Raw genomic sequence first — 18,213 nt, 5'->3', positions numbered from 1 at the left:
CTTGCTAGATAGTAAATAATTTAGGCTTTGGAGTCAAGAGGAAAAATATTATACAAGTACTTATAAATATAAGCACTTCACATATAAAAAACCATGTTTAGTTCAGAGATGGTTTTCAAAAAGAAACAAAACCAGGCATCTGGCCAGAACTGGCCTGAAAGCAATAGTTTACTATTTCTTCATCTAGAGTTTCCATATGTTTGGCAAACTATAAAAGTTATTAGGCATGTAGCCTGTTGAGTTATAAGAAATGTAAACATAAATTCATAACAAAGGAAAGTGTCTGCTACTTCAAATGCAAAATTGGAGGTTCCTATCATTAAATACTATGAAAAAATCAAGGAAATATGGTATTACAAAAAGAAAATAATTCTCCAGCAACCAAATTCTAAGGCACATAATATTATAATTTAACTGATAAAGAATTCAAAACTGTTATGAAGAAATTCAGTGAGCTACCAGAAAACTCAGGCAATTCAATAACTCAGGAATAAAATGAATGAACAGAAGGAGGTCTTTACCAAAGAGACTGAATTTATAAAAAAAAAAATTCTGGAGCTGAAGAATTCAGTAAATGAGATAAAGAATTCAATGGAGAGCATAGGTTAGGTACTAGAGAAAGTCAGATGGAAGAAAAAATAAATGACTTAGAGGATAGGAATATAGAAATAAAGGATAGAGAATTTAGATTTTTAAAAACTGAAGAAACCCTATAAGAGCTCTCAGATTCAGTTATAATGGCAAATATAAGAATAACTGCTATACCAGAAAGAGAAGAGAGGGATAAGGAGGCAGAGAGTTTGTTTAAAGAAATAATAGCTGAAAACTTCTTAAATCATGGGAAGGAATTGGACACACAAATGCACAAAGCTAGTTGAACACCCTCTTATCTCAATGCAAAAAAGCAAACAAACTTCTCCAACACACATTATAATGAAACTGTTAGAAATCAGTAATAAATAATTTTAAAGGAAGCAGGGACAGGAGCTGAGGTGGGGGGGGGGGGGGAGCTGTGGGGGGGGAAGTAACCTAAAAAGAATCCTCATTAGGCTGTCAGCAGATTTCTCAGCAGAAACTCTACAAGCCAGGAAGCATGGAATGACATATTTAAAGTACTGAAAGATAAAAATTACCCACCAAGAACACTTTACCTGGCAGTTTTCCCTCTGATATGAAGAATAAATAAAGGCTTTCCCAGACAAACAAAAGCTAAAAGAGTTTACCACCACTGTACCTCCCTTGCAAGTAATGTTGATGAGTTCTTCAAGCTAAAAATGAAAAGATGCTGATTGGTGACATAAAAACATATGAGAGTACATAAAACTTTGGTAAAGGCGAAAAATAAATTCAAAATAGAAGACTGTAATAGGATGGTGTATTAACCCCTTAATATAGTATAAAGATTGAAAGAAAAGAGGATTAAAAATAATTATAACTACTATAATTTGTTAATGAATTGACAGCATAAAAAGAAGTAAATTGTAACATCAAAAATACAAAAAGGGAGGTGTAAAAGTGTGGAGGCTTTATAGGCGAATGAAGATACATTGCTATCAGCATAAAATGGACTGTTTTCTTCGTGAGATATTTTATGTAAGCCTGATGGTAACCACAAAGCAAAATTCTGGAGTAGATTCATGCAACATAAAAAAAAAAAAAAAAGACTGAGCATATTACAATGGAAAACACCAGCTTCAGAGGTAGAAAGAAACAAAGGAGAAAAAAAAACAAAATAAATACAAAATAGCCAAAGGTTATTGGTTATGGTAAGATGGCAGTAGTAAGTTCCTATATATCCATAATCACTCTAAATGTAAATGAATTGAATTCACCAATTAAAAGGTACAGGGTGGCTGGCTGGATTAAAAAATAAGAGTCCCCTATATGCTGCCTACAGGAGTCTCATTTCAATTCTAAAGACACACATGGGCCCAAAGTAAAGGAATGGAAGAAGATACTCCATGCAAGTAGAAGTGAAAAGAAAGTGGGATTAGCTATACTTATGTCAAACAGAGTTCCAGACAAAAACAGTAACAAGACAAAGTCATTATATAATGATAAAGGAAGCAATACATCCAGAAGATATAATAGTCATAAATATATATGAACTCAGCATCAGAGCACCTGAATATATTAAGCAAATACTAATAGATCTGAAGAGAAAAATAGACCAACAGTACAATAATACTAGAGGACTTCAATACTCCACTATCAGCAGGAGATAAATCATCCAGACAGAAAATCAACAAGGAAACATTGGAACTGAACCAAACATTAGACCAAATGGACTTAAACATATATAGAACAGTCCATCCAACAGCAGAATACATATTCTTCTCATTGTATACATGGAATATTCTCCATGATAGATCATATGGTAGGACATAAAATCAACAAATTTAAGAAGATTGAAATCATACCCACTAAATATTCCAACCACAGTGGTCTAAAACTGGAAAGTTACAAGAAGAAAGTTCTAATCTACAAATGTGTGGAAACTAAAAAACATACTTCTGAACAACCAATGGGTCAAAGTAGAAATCAAAAGGAAAACAAAGTATCCCAAAACAAATAAAAATGAAACACAACATACCAAAACTTATAGGACAAAGATAGTTTTTTTTTTATTTCAATGTAATTAACATAGAGTGTTGTATTAATTTCAGGTGTACAATATAGTGATTCAACTATTCTATACATTACTCAGGGCTCATCATGGTAAGTGTACTCAGCATCCCCTTCACCTATTTTACCCATGCCCTCCAGCTTCCTCCCCTCTGTTAACTACCAGTTTGTTCTTTGTATTTAAAAGTCAGGATTCTTTTTTTTTGTCTTTTTTTTTTTTTTGCTTTGTTTCGTAAATACCACATAGGAGTGAAACCATATGGTTTTTGTTTTTATCTCACTGATTTATTTCACTTAGCATTGTACACTCTAGATCCACTCATGTTGTTGCAAATGTCAAGATTTCATTTCTTTTTTGATGACTGAGTATCCCATTGTATATAAATACCACCTCTTTATCCATTCATACCTCTATCAGTGGACTCCTGGGTTGCTTCCATATCTTAGCTATTGTAAATAATGCTGCAGTAAACATAGGGATGCATTTTTTTTAATTAGTGTTTTTGTACTCTTTGGCTAAATACTGAATAGTGGAGTAACCGAATCATATGGTAATAGTATTTTCAGTTTTTTGAGGAACCTCCATACTGTTTTTCCACAGTGGTTGCACCATTTGCATTTCCACCAGCAGTGCACAAGGGTGCATTTTTTCCCAATCCTCTCCAACACTTGTTTCTTGTGCTTTTGATTTTAGCTATTCCAGTAGGTGTGAGGTAATATCTCATTGTGGTTTTGATTTGCATTTCCCTGATGATGAATGATGTTGAGCACCCTTTAATGTATCTGTTGGCCATCTGTATGTCCTCTTTGAAGAACTGTATGTTCATGTCTTTTGCCCAACTTTTAATTTCATTATTTGGGGGAGGGAGGTTGGTGAAGTTCTTTATTTATTTTGGATATTAACTCCTTATCATATGTATCATTTGCAAGTATCTTCTTCCATTCAACAGGTTGTCTCTTTGTTTTTTGAATGGTTTCTTTTGCTGTGCAAAAGCTTTTTATTTTGATATAGTCTCAATAGTTTATTTTTGCTTTTGTTTCCCTTGCCTTAGAAGACATATCTAGAAAAATGTTGCTGCAGCCAATGTCAGAGAAGTTACTGTGTGTGCTCTCTTCTAGGATTTTTATGGTTTCAGGTCTCACCTTTAGATCTTTAATCCATTTTTAGTTTATTTTTGTGTATGCAGTGACAAAGTGGTCCAGTTTTATTCTTTTCCATGTACTGTCCAATTTTCCCAGCATTTGTTGAAGAGACTGTCTTTTTCCCATTGCATATTCGTTCTTCCTTTGTCATAGATTATTTGACCATGTAATTGTGGTTTATTTCTGGACTCTCTGTTGTGTTCCATGGATCTATGTGTCTATTTTTGTGCCAGTACCATAGTGTTTTGATCACTGTACCTTTGAAGTATATCTTGAAACCTGAGATTATGATGCCTCCAAATTTTGTTCTTCTGTTTCAAGATTGTTTTAGCTATTTGGGGGTCTTAGGTGATTTCATACAAATTTTTGGATTACTTGTTTTAGTTTTAGGAAAAATACTCTTGGTGTTTTGATAGAGATTTCATTAAATCTGTAGATTGCTTTGGGGAGTATAGACATTTTAACAATAATAATTTTCCCAATCTATGAATATGGAATATATTTCCATTTGTGTCATCTTTGATTTCTTTGATTAAAGTTTTATGGTTTTCAGAGTACAGGTTTTTCATGTTCTTGGTTAAGTTTATTCCTAGATAGTTTATTATTTGGGGTACAATTGTAAATGAGATTATTTTCCTAATTTCTCTTTCTGCTACTTCATTATTAGTATATGGAAATGCAACTGATTTCTGTATATTGATATTACATTCCACAAATTTACTGAACTCATTTATCAGTGTTGGTTGGTAGGGGTTTTTTGGTGAAGTTTTTAGGGTTTCCCCTATATGGTATCATGTCATCTGCAAATAATGAAATTTTACTTCTTCCTTAGCAATTTGGATGCCTTTTATTTCTTTTTCTTGTCTGATTGCTGTGGCTAGTACTTCCAGGACTATGTTGAATAAAATTGGTGAGAGTGGACATCTTCATCTTGTTCCTGATTGTAGGGGGAAAGGTCTCAGTTTTCCCCATTAAGTATGATGTTAGTTGTGGGTTTTTCATATATAGCCTTTATTATGTTGAAATACGTTCCCCCTAAACCTACTTTGTTGAGGGTTTTTTATCATGAATGGATATTTTATTTTGTTGAATGCTTTTTCTGTATCTATTGAAATGATAATATGGTTCTTACCCTGTGTCTTACTGACGAATTGTGTTGATTCATTTATGAATTTTAAGCCCACCCTTGTATCACAGGAATCCCACTTGATCATGGTGAATGCTTTTTTTAGTGTATTATTTGATTTGATTAGCTAATATTTTGTTGAGGATTTTTGCATTTGTGTTCATCAAAAATACTGGCTTATAGTTCTCACTTTTGTGATATCTTTATCTGGTTTTGGTATCAGGGTAATTCTGGCCTCATAGAATTAATTTGGAAGTTTTCCTTCCTCTTCTATCTTTAGGAGTAGTTTGAGAAGAATAGAAATTAACTCTTCTTTAAATGTTTGGTAGAATTCTGTGAGGCTATCTGTCCTGAACTTTTGTTTGTTGGGAGTTTTTGATTACTGATTCAATTCCATTGCTGGTAATCAATCTGCTCAAATTTTCTATTTCTTCCTGATCTAGTTTTAGGAGATTATATATTAGGAAATTATTCCTTTCTTCTAGGTTGTCCAATTTGTTGGCATATAGTTTTACATAATGTTCTCTTATAATCTTTTGTATAGCTGTGATGTTGGTTATTATTTCTCCTTTTTCATTTACTGATTTTGTTTATGTGAGTCTTTTTTTTTTATGAGTCTGACTAAAAGTTTATCATATATGTTGATCTTTTCAAAGAACTACCTGCTGGTTTCATTGATTTGTCCTAAGGTGTTTTAATTTTCTATTTCTTTTGTAATCTTTTTTCTTTATTTCTACTGGTTTTGGGGTTTTGTTTGTTCTTCTTTTTATAGCTCCTTTAATTTTAAGGCTAGCTTGTTTGAGATTTTTCTTACTTCATGAGGTAGGTCTATATTACTATAATCTTCCACTCTTAGAACAGTTTTTGCTACATCCCAAAGATTTAGGATCATTGTATTTTCATTTTCATTTGTCTCCATGTATTCTTTGATTTCCTCTTTGATTTCCATTTTTTATGTGGCCTCTGTATGATTAGTTGTGAAAAGTCTGTTCTGCCCATCTTTGGGTCATTTTCTCAGTTATTTACACTGATGTGGGTGTTATCTAGGTGTATCCAGGGGGCAAGGTGAGCTTAGGATCCTTTTACTCTGCTCTCTTCCCCAGAAGTAACAAAGACAGTTTTTGAAAGTAAAATTTATAGCAATAAATGCATATATTAAGAAATTAAGGGGCGCCTGGGTGGCGCAGTCGGTTAAGCGTCCGACTTCAGCCAGGTCACGATCTCGCGGTCCGTGAGTTCGAGCCCCGCATCAGGCTCTGGGCTGATGGCTCGGAGCCTGGAGCCTGTTTCCGATTCTGTGTCTCCCTCTCTCTCTGCCCCTCCCCCGTTCATGCTCTGTCTCTCTCTGTCCCAAAAATAAATTTTAAAACTTTGAAAAAAAAAATTAAAAAAAAAAAAAAAGAAAGAAAGAAATTAAAAAGATTTCAAATAACCTAACTTTATACCTCAATAAACTAGAAAAAAAAAGAACAAACTATGCCCAAAGTTACCAGGAGGAAGGAAATAATAAATATCAGAGCTGAAATAAATGAAATAGAGACCAGAAAACCAATAGACAAAATCAACAAAACTGAGAGCTGATGTGTTGAAAAAGTAAAGATAATTTACAAACCTTTAGCTAGACTAATACAAAAGAGAAGACTCAAAATTAGAAATGAAAAAGGAGATAATACAACAGGTACTTTGAAATACATAGGATAATAAGAGGCTCTAATGAAAAATTACATGCTGACAAATTAGGTAACCAGAAGAAATGGATATATTTCTAAAAATACAACCTCAAGAGCAAATCAAGAAGGAATAGAAAATCTGAACAGACTACTAACAAGTAGAGAATAAGCTGATAATAAAAAATATCCCACCACAGCAAACCCTGGAACCATATGGCTTCACTAATGGATTCTATTAAAGAAATTATTAAAGTTATTATTAAAATTATTCTTCTATTAAAGAAAAATAATACCAATCTTTCTCAAACTATTCCAAAAAATAGAAGAGAGAAAACTTCCAAACTCATTCTGTGAGGCCAACATTACCCTGATACTAAAGGGGTAAATATAAATGCAAAAATTCTCAACAAAATATTAGCAAATTAATCATCTTAATGTGTTCTTTACTTCAAAAACCATGACCACATGGGATTTATCTTTGGGATTCAGGTTGGTTGAAAATATGCAAGTCAACTGTAATCCATTAATAGAATGAGAGATAAAAATCATATGATTATCTCAATAGCATCAGAAAAAGCATTGGATAAAATACATTATCTTCTCATTATAAAAACTTTCAACATATTGGGTATAGAAGGAACATCCCTCAAAATAATAAAAGTCATACATGATAAACCTAAATCTAATATTATACTCAGTGGAGAACAATTGAAAGCTTTTCTTTAAGATCAAGAAGACAAGAATGTCCACTCTCCCTACTTTTACTCAATATAGTACTGGAAGTCCTAGTTAGCACAATTAGGCAAGACAACAAAAGGGGATCCAGATCAGAAAAGAAGTAAAATTGTCACTATTTGCAGATGATATGATTTTGCATATAGGAAATTTCAAAGACTCAACCAAAACAAAACAAAACTGTCAGCACTAAACAATTTCAGTAAAGTTGTAGGATATAAAATCAACTGAAATCATTTGCATTTCTATACACTAATAATGAAACATCTGAAAGAGAAATAAAGAAAACTTCCATTTATAATAGCATCAAAATCAATAACTAAGAATAAATTTAACCAAGGAAGTGAAAGATGTGTACAATGAAAACTACAAGACTTTGCTGAATGAAACTGAAGAAAACACAAATGAAGACATCCTGTGTTCGTGGATTGGAAGAATTAATGTTGCGGAAATGTCCATACCACACCACAGAAATTATGTACGCACCTCAGTACATCACATAGTGGTATGGGATGTCAATATGTCTTATTATTGGTAATATTTACTTGGTGAAGGTGATGGCTACCAGGTTTTTCCACGGCAAGGATAATGTTTTTCCCTTTGTAATTACTATCATGAAGGGAGATACTTTGATAATATACAAATGTCCTATTTTTTCACTATCATTCTTTGGTGATTCTTGCCTGCAACAATTACTATTGTGATGTTTTTGACCACTAGTGATTTTCTATTTTTAACATTCCTTTAGATTTATTTTTACACATTTGTTTTCTAATTTGCTAATTAAAATTCTGCCATAAGGACGAGCTATACCTTCTCCCCCATTTATTCAGTTATTTATATCAGTATGGACTTACATACTTAGTCTTTGGATTGTAACTCAATACTATCATTATCTATTTTGTTGTATATATTGTTCCAGCTTTGGCTATTGGTAGCTTCTTCAAGTTTGTCCTGTGTTCTACTGATATGTTCCCCATTCTATTTCAAGGACTTCCTAACATCATGAGATATTCCAGACTCCCCTTGTATTTTCCCTGCTATAGCTCTAGAATCAAACATTTATTCAAGGACCTCTGTTCCATTTATTAGAAAATGGTATTTAGAAAACAGGATCTGCATCTTAGGTATGGTCATTTCTCCTAGGATGTCATTACTTTCAGGCCCAGGGAGTGCCTGTTTCTCCAGTGCCCTGGCCATTTTTCTGTAGAGATGTTTCCTGTGCTTCTATATTGGGAAAAATATGGGTGAAGACATGGACACATTCAGATTATTATCCTTTTGAAAATAGTAATAGAAAACCAATACTCTTTGTTCTTTTTCCTTTTCTATTCTCTAGTTCTTCAGTTTGGATTCACAACTATCTTTGTGGCAGCTTTTCCCCTAGCACCACTTCTGGCCTTACTGAACAACATAATTGAAATCCGACTTGATGCTTACAAATTTGTCACACAGTGGAGACGACCTTTAGCTTCAAGGGCCAAAGACATAGGTAAGTTAGATTTGAATTTTTTTAAGATATTAACCATCCAGTGGATAAAATCAGATACCAACTTTAGATTTTTACTTATGGTTTCCATGTAGATGACTTAATAATTCTTGCAAGAGAATAATTATGTTAGCTTTAAATAATATTAGACAAGTAAAGCTACCTTTTCAGAAATTTATTATTTCTGGTACTAGAGAATTTGTGCTTAAATAGATTCTCAGTTTGGTTATTTCTATCTTAAGAACTTGGAATCTAAAATATTGACTTATCACTTATATCCTTTTTAAAGTAATCCTCCATTTGCTTTACTTTGTTTTACCCTTCCCCAAACGTTTGCCTTAGTCACAGAAATCATGATCCAGTTTTTCTAAAGACAGAGATGGCCTTTGGTCTTTGATGAGAAAAGCTGAGTTGAATCAGATGCAGCCTCTTGAGAACTGCCTGGGGTCAGAAACCACCTTTTATTCATTTCTGCATCCAGTTCTTAGTACAGAGGCAGCAGGCACTTAGTCAACGTGTACAGAAGAGAATTGAATGTGGATACACTTGGCTCACAGTGTTCTTTAACTTCCATATGAAACAAACACACATTAAGTGAGCACCTACCCTGGGCCAATGCAACAGGGACTGGGCCCACACAGATGTCAGCGTGCTTCAGGAGCTCCCAGGCTGGTATTGGCTTGACGGTGTGAGTGCCCATCTTACTGGCTAGCATATTGGTGCCTCATCATTGACCAGAACTCTCTGACTTAAGTCTGATCCTGACTGAGTTGTTAAGTGATGAACATTAGTACTTCCACAGGAACTCCTTCAGTGACAAGATATTTGCAAGTACAAATTCTTACTGTTGGTTACAAGTGTCAGTATTTGGGATGTAAGGATCCATGGAAAGGACTATTGAAATTGCTTACCCCAGTTGTTTTTTGTGTTTATTATCTCTGCTGTTATGTCTGGAACTAATATAACACTTCTCCTTGAATAGGAATTTGGTATGGAATTCTTGAAGGCATTGGAATTCTCTCTGTTATTACAAATGCATTTGTCATAGCAATAACATCTGACTTTATTCCTCGCTTGGTGTATGCTTATAAGTATGGACCTTGTGCAGGTCAAGGAGAAGCTGGACAAAAGTAAGTTTGTCATAAAACTATCATGAAATCCCCATTTCCTATGCACTGTGTGATGCTGGTTCACTCAGACAGAAGCTTCTGCACTGGAGTAACCCAGGATTAGAATGGTGGGGAGTGGGGGAGGGAGGTGAAATTATGATGATGCTTTTAGCCAAAGAAAACACATCCTGAAGAGGTGGGGTCAATATAGGTCAGACAAGTTTTAGGTGGAATCCAGTGTGAGAGCAGCAATTAATCATTTCCCCTACCCATGACCTGTGCCCACTATGAATTGAGAAATGTGTGGTATGCTAATGGGTGTAGACAAAAAAATAGCACATGATATAGTATAGTTATACCATTTTTATTTTAAGAGGACAGTTATAATCTGATTACTCTTGTATCATCATATGGAGATTCTGCAAATTCTACATGGGAAATATACAACCACGTGATAAATACCCTATAGATACTCAATAAGTATTTGTAGAATAAGTAATCCTTCCTGGCTACTGACCTAACCAATGTATATATTATCCCAGGCAGATTCAATTCTATGGCATCACCTAAGTGATTCCCAAAAGTCAGGGCTTTCTGGGTATTTCTCATCAGGTAAAGCCCAGGCAAAATTATAGCATGCCCCTAGATTTCTTAACATACTTTAGTGGGAGAAAAATACCTTTTTGGCTAGAGTAAAAATAATCAATTCTAATTGTAGAATTTAGAGGTTTGTAGGTCAGAGTAGGATATGTTTGGGAGTCTTTTCAATGCCCCAGAAGTCATCCCACATGGGCTATGATTACCTGCACAGGCAGCCCTACCTTTGGGTTTACTATCAGAACTAAACTAATCCTGTATAGGCACTGTGATTCAATTAGCCCCAAGGAGTAAAGTGCCACCAAATCAAGTCAGCCAAATTTATGCACCCCTTGTCTAGGTCCAATTTCATTATTAATCCTATGTAAGTACTCTAAGGCATGGACAGCTGAATGTAATAAAACCTACATTCCAGCTATTTAAAGAAGCTTCTATAAAGTTCTTTACTATAATAACCATGTGGACATTAGACACTAATTATCTAGCAACTTTAAGTGAACATGCCATCCCATTTTAAGAGATTTAAAGACTTATGTTGTACTACTCACATATTCTTTCTAATTGTAACTGATGCCACATTCTCTGCTTGACTGAGCCTGGAAAAGCTTGCCTTTGTTTAAACCACTTTCCCATCTGTTTTGCATTTGACTCTCAAAACAACCCTAGGAGTGGGACATGCATTACTACCCTCACTTTGAAGAGCAGAAAGAAATTAGAGGTTAAGTCCAGAATATCAAGGCAGAGTACCTATGAGAACCCACATGAAGGCAAAGCCTAGACTCATACAGTGTTCTCCATCCTGAACAAAACAGCCCTGAGGGCCATTGCCAATAAATTGTCAAACAGCTCATCTAACAGGAGAGAACTCCCAGGGCTTTACATTCCAATGGTTATTTAAATTCTTTTCCACCCCCAAATAGAATGAAACCTGTCTTGGTTTGGGGGAACCCAAAAATAAAGTGGAAACATATATGTACATTTATGATAGTGAATCAAAGCTTTAGAATGTTGACAATTTAGATTTAAGACAGTGTTCATGGGGTTTAAAATTTCCCCAATAGCCTCCTTGTTTCAGTTTTCTTAGGCTCCCCTGAGCTATTTTTTATAAATAACTTTTCTCTTTCACTTATGAGTCTTCTGCCACTTTCAATATTTATAGATCTACCTTCTATCTTCTAATCCATTGGTCATTTTTGTTTTCAAATAGTTGCATTTGTATTCATTTCTTCATGAATCTTATTTTCTGCCCCACCAACTACTCTATTATCCTTTTTAAGTTTTTTTTCCTGATAAAAATTCTTTAGAAATGATTTAACTAATAGGGGAGCAGCATTGTCAAAATTTAGAATGTTACAGGCTTTTGAGGTAGTATGTCGAATTTCTTACTATGATTTAATGCACCTGTAGAAATGCCATCTTTCAACTGAAACTTACTCTAAATCAAAAGTACTCCAACCAAACCAACTACCTTTCTCCGAATTCTCACCATTTTTTCAGCTTTCCCTGGCTTCCCCAAGGATAATTTCATGCATATATCCAGAGTCACTCAGTTCACATGCCCCTGGTCCCTATGACAGGATATCTCAACTGCTCCCTGGATGTGCTCTCCAACCGCAGTCTTCCTACTGTCATGAGTGTTCAGGGAATGCATCTTCAGTGGCATAGAGGGGAAGACATTCTCCTTTTCCAGCCAGATCTGAACATGAAAGGAATGCCATAATTTGAGGCAATGTTCTCCACACAGTGGGTACACGAGAATGTTTCAAATATTTCATCTCTCCTCTCAAGAAATTCCTTCTTTTTGACTACAGCCTACCTAGGTGGATTCCTGGACCAATGCCCCTGCTCAGATTGTTTATGGTTTGTAAAATGAAGTCACTGTCTCTTTCAAGAGATCTTAATATAAACCTTTTTTAGAAAAGTGCTTAGAGAACTAAAATCTCCTCCAGGTATGCATCAGAAGACAGAAATTACAAAGCACAGTTGAAGGTGTATACTATAAAATTGTTCTGTTAATCAGAACTAAATTTTAATCAACTAAAATTATTTTCAAATAGCACAAATAACCATTTTGAGCTCCCCTATTCATCCATTGAATGTGAGAAACTAATTACTGTTGTTATCAGGCTAGACTTGTGGAACATTCTCTAAAGATATATGCAGGCCTTAGGACTATTGTGAGGTATAGATCTGATTTAGTGATCTAAACCAAAGCTGATTTTCGTGTATAAATAGTGGTATCATAAGGAGTTAGAGACTTGATCAAGGACACAATTCTCAAATTGTCACAGAATGAATCACAAATACATTACTTAGTTTGCAAGATATTTTTTCAAATTATAATCCAATAGATCAACATCATAACCAATTGCAAAGTTGTATTTAAAAACATAAAGCCTATTGTACAGAGATTGAATCTTCCTTTTTCATGATGTCTGGCATTTTTATTGCAATAAGTCAGAATTCCACTTTCTTCTGTCATCATCTCATTAGCCTAAGTATCTATAGATAAGTTAATGTATAAATTTGTCATTTATCTATAAGGCACATTTGACTTTAAATGCGTAAACCAGGGGCGCCTGGGTGGCGCAGTCGGTTAAGCGTCCGACTTCAGCCAGGTCACGATCTCGCGGTCCGTGAGTTCGAGCCCCGCGTCGGGCTCTGGGCTGATGGCTCGGAGCCTGGAGCCTGTTTCTGATTCTGTGTCTCCCTCTCTCTGTGCCCCTCCCCCGTTCATGCTCTGTCTCTCTCTGTCCCAAAAATAAATAAAAAACGTTGAAAAAAAAAATTAAAAAAAATAAATAAATAAATGCGTAAACCAGATCTGATTTCTCCTAGCTTTTTCATCATTTGAGTCCTATCCCCATGCCATTTGTGTCACTATATGTAAAACCTCAAAGGTAAATGAATAGCAAAACTCAAAGATACTCTGCAGTAATTTTGGTCAGGAATCTACAAACTCAAAAGTCAATTTCTGGTTCTGTTCTTTCCCTTAAAACTGATTATTAGTGATTACTACTCGCTCATCTTTTTCCTTGTAGTAAAGGATTGAAACAATTAGTCATGAATGGTTTTAAAACCATTATTCTCACATTTAAATGAATGTGGTCTTTGCAGAAGTTACTTGGAAGAGGTATGCATCCTAATTTAAATAATGCTACCCTTACGTAAGATATTTTCTGAATCTCCTTTCTTGGAAGTACCTTCAGAGGCCATCTACCAACCCCTTAAGAAAATTAACTTCATTATTTTATATTCACAGAAACTCTTTGTTTGTCTGATACCTTCCTCTCTGTATCTCTTACCTCTGCCTGATCGTCAGTGCTTCATCGTTCCTCTAACTGGCAGCAGTAGTGTGTCACAGTGAGGGTATAGAGATCTCCTGCTAGCAAACAGGGACAGATGGGATCTGCCACTGCCTGTGGCCTCCCTGCTGTAACAGTAGGTCACTGAGTTGACACATGAATGCCACTGGCTAAACTTCATACAGTGAACTGTGGGAAGTCTCATTTCCCTGACTTGATGACTGCCTCAACTACTTATTATGGACAATAGCGAAGATTCTACCACAGTGAAAAGACTTTGAGAAATGCCTAGCCAGTTCAGTATTAGCAGTCCCTCTTCTTCCCTGATTATGGAAAGGATATGGAAGGGAGACTTACACAGCTGATAATTAGGTGTGTGTGTGTGTGTATATATATATATATATATACACACACACACACACACACACACACATGGACTGTGTCCATGTGTGATGCTTTATACACAGGAGTACAGAACCACCAAAGGCATATTTTCAACTTGGATTTATGACTGGCAATACATGAATATGCTTAATAAATAGTTCAAAGATATAGCCTCTTTATTTTGAAGGCTGGGTATTGTCCATGAGACCGGTATTTTATTTAAATTTAGACTTTTCTCAATTGAGTTTTTGGACAGAGCAGCCATCAAACTGCAGCTTTAATCTTAAGAAAGCCACAGGGCTGCTTTGGGAGATAAGAAAGAGTGCAGGGGGGGTTGTGAATATTTCATTTCAGTGTTGGGTCTGTTTTCTGCCAGTTTCCAGAGGAACTTTCCTTTCTCACTGTTTGGGTCTTGAGAAGACTCTGCTATATTCTATAGCTCACAAAAGCTGGCTCCCTCTCTGTGACAGCTAATAATCAAGGCACTAATTTTCTTTCATGTCATGTTCTAGGCAGTTCCAAATTGTCCTTCTGAGGAGTTGTAGGGGAGACCTCCTGCCAGTTGGATTAAGGCATGTTACACACCCACTGACCATTTGTTTCATCCATGAGTGACTTGACAAATGGGTCTTTCTGCTTGCTTCATTTTTTTAAGGCCATGATAAAACCCCAGTGATTTGTCTTGAGCAAGACAACATACAGAACTCATGTGGTCTCAGTACTGTGTTTGTGTCATTGTTTTGCTTCAGTGTTCAGCAGCTTGGAGTAATCATGCCAGACAAGTTAATGAAGGGAATTTGAAAGCTATGATTTACTCATTAAATTAATAATTATTTGTTGACCTCCTGCAAGGTAAAAATAAATAAATAAAATTCATAATAGCCATTCACATTTAATTAAGACCTTGCTATAGGTTAAGCACTCTGTCACACTTGCTTTACAGGTATCATTTCATTTAATCCCCACAATGACCCTATTAGGTAGGCCCTGTGGTTGTCTAAGGAAGTTACATAACTTGCTGAATTTGCATGACTAGAAAGCAGAAGAGCTACAATCTGACCCTCTAATCCAAGTTTTTAGTATTATAATATACTAACTCCCAGTACAGAATGGAAGCTGTGTCCTCAAGAAGCTTATTATCCCTGCGGTATATAGGCAGTAGTCTATATGCCCATATGAAATCAATTGAATTTGGTATTTACTGGATTCCTACACTACATAAGACCATCCTAGGATACAAAAATACCTAGGACACCTGTTCTCCAAAAACAACTACAATCTAAAGAAGACCTACATGTATGCGGCCAACTCTAGCACAAACTGTATGGTAATGGTGAAGTTAAGTGCAGCACCATACAGAGGAGGAAATGAGCTTTTTGGCCAGGATTAGGACATCTTCCCAGAAAGTGTGCCATTTCAGTTGGTCATTGGAAAAGGAGCACTATTTCCACTTATAAAGAAATGAATAGGGAATCCCAATAGAAAAGACAACCTGAACAAAAGCATGACAGAGAATGTAGTCTATCATGACTGTAGCAAGGGATGTGAGTTGGGAGGGAGTCATGGTCACACCAGTCACATTCATGACATTATGAGAGAATATAGATATTCATTAATAAAGGAATGTGTTTATATGTGCATGTGTGTTTATATCATCAAGGAAAGAAGCAGTGACTTGCCTATAATTTATACTGATTATGCAATGCTGTCTTTCACCTATTTCGCTGAAGTATTGATTGGTGCAGTGATGTTCTATATGATGATTTTGAACAAAAAGTACTAGAATAAAAGAATGACTTGTTCCTGATTTCACATACCCAGGGTTTTTCGGTGTGCCCTGAGTGCTTGTGACAAGGCAGAGCCAGCTAAAGGCATTTACAAGTGCAAGAGCTTCTAGGAAGTAGAGCCTTTAGTGAATCGGATGCAGAAGTGATCAGAGATCTAATTATAGCATTTGTTTTCTCTTTCAGGTGCATGGTTGGCTATGTGAATGCCAGCTTATCTGTGTTTCGAATTTCTGACTTTGAGAACCGATCTGAGCCTGAGTCTGATGGCAGTGAGTTCTCGGGGACTCCTCTCAAGTACTGCAGGTGAGCACTCAGCCTAACCTGTGCTGACTCTACGATGGGGAGGTTTTGCTCAGACAGTCCTTTCTGACTGAGCAGTTTAAAGCAGTGGTTCTCAATCTTGATCATGCATTAACATCCATTGGAGAATTTTAAAACTCCTCTTGATCAGGGCTGTGACCTAGAAAATTAAAACAGAATCTCTGGGGTGGAACCCAGATGTCCAGATCCAGGAAGCCAAACAAGAGAACCCAAAGAGACCCATGCCAAGACATTATAATGAAAGGGTCAAAAGTTAAAGACAAGAATATTAAAAGCAGGAAGAGAAAAGCAACTTGTTATATACAAGGGAAACCCCCATAAAACTATCAGACTTCTCAGGAGAAATTTTATAGGCCAGAAGGGAGTGGCATGATATATTCAAAGTGCTGAAAGGAACATATCTGCCAACCAAGAATGCTCTGCCCAGCAACAATGTCCTTCAAAATTGAAGGAGAGATAAAGAGTTTTCCAGACAAGCAAAACAGAAAGGAGTTCATCACCACTAGACCAGCCTAACAAGAAATGGTAAAGGGACTTCTTTAAGTTGAAATGAAGGGGTGCTAATTAGTAACAAGGAAACAGTTGAAAGTATAAATCTCACGGGTAAATATATAGGAAAAAAAAGAGGAATGATCACTTATAAAGCTAGTATGAGGTTAAAAGGCAAAAGTAGTAAAAATACTTATAACTACAATAATCAGTTAAGAGATACATAAAATATAGAAATTGCGACCTGAAAAACAAAATGTTAGGGGGAGAACAAAAATGTAGAGCTTTGGAACGTGATCAAGTTTTAATAATTATCAACTTAAAATAGACTGTTATCATATGTAACAGCATATACCACATTTGTGGTAACCACAAAGCAAAAAATGTACAGATACACAAAAGAGAAAGAGTAAGAAATATAAGCATACCACTAAAAAAAAGCCATCAGATCATAAAGGGAGAGAGCAGGAAAAGAAATGAACAGAGAGTTAACTACAAAACAGCCAGAAAATAATTAACAAATGGCAGTAACTACATACCTATCAGTAACTACTTTAAATACAAATAAATTCTTCAATCAAAAGACATAGAATGGCTGAATGGATAAAAAGACAAGACCTATTTGCTGCTCACTTCTGATGTAAGGACACAAACAGACTGAATGTAAAGGGATGGAAAAAGATAATCACATGCAAATAAAAACCTAATGAAAGTTGGGATATATTGTCTGTTCTAAATATAGACTTTCAAAAGAAGATCATTACATAATGATAAAGGGGTCAGTCAATCCAACACGAAGATACAACATTTCTCCCAATGTACCCAACAAAGGGGTACCTAATATATGAAACAAATATTAATAAATCTAAGGGAAAAATGCATAGCAATTCACCCATAGTAGGGAACTTTAATACCCCACTTACATCAATGATAAATCATCCATGCAGAAAATCAATAAAGTAACATTGGCCCAGACAACATGTTACAGACATATGTACAACTTTCCATCCAAAAGCATCAGAATACATCCTTCTCAAGTGCACATGAGACATTCTCCAGGACAGATCATGTTATGCCACAAAACAAGTTTAATAAATTTAAGATTGAAATCACATCAAGCATCTTTTCTGCCCCCAATGGTATGAAATGATAAATTACAAGAAGAAAACTGGAAAAAAATCACAAGTATGTGGAGATTAAACATGCTACTAAATATCTAATGAATCAAAGAAGTCAAGGAGTAATCAGAGCTTGAGACATTTGGGAATTATTACAACATACCAAAACATATGGGATGCAGCAAAAACAATCCTAAGAGGGAAGTTCATAGCACTAAATGCCTACCTCAAGTAACAAGAAAAACCTCAACAACCTAACTATACCTCAAAGAACTAAAAACAAAAAAAACAAAAAAAACAAAAAAAACAAAAAAA

General features: G+C 35.4%; 1 protein-coding gene across 5 annotated transcripts in view; it reads left to right on the top strand.

Moving 5' to 3' along the window:
- ANO4 (anoctamin 4) overlaps positions 1-18,213 on the top strand; it is a 426,134-nt gene that overhangs the window by 392,662 nt on the left and 15,259 nt on the right. For all 5 annotated transcript variants that reach the window (XM_058741647.1, XM_058741645.1, XM_058741644.1 and 2 more), the window contains 3 exons: positions 8,639-8,791; positions 9,771-9,918; positions 16,154-16,273. In XM_058741647.1, the coding sequence (XP_058597630.1) occupies positions 8,639-8,791; positions 9,771-9,918; positions 16,154-16,273 (421 nt within the window). The remainder of the gene's footprint in view (positions 1-8,638; positions 8,792-9,770; positions 9,919-16,153; positions 16,274-18,213) is intronic.

Source organism: Neofelis nebulosa, chromosome 8 (assembly GCF_028018385.1).
Source record: "Neofelis nebulosa isolate mNeoNeb1 chromosome 8, mNeoNeb1.pri, whole genome shotgun sequence".
Lineage (NCBI taxonomy): Eukaryota > Metazoa > Chordata > Mammalia > Carnivora > Felidae > Neofelis > Neofelis nebulosa.
The sequence above is the reverse complement of the archived record's forward strand: the minus strand, read 5'-3'. Positions and strand labels throughout refer to the sequence as shown.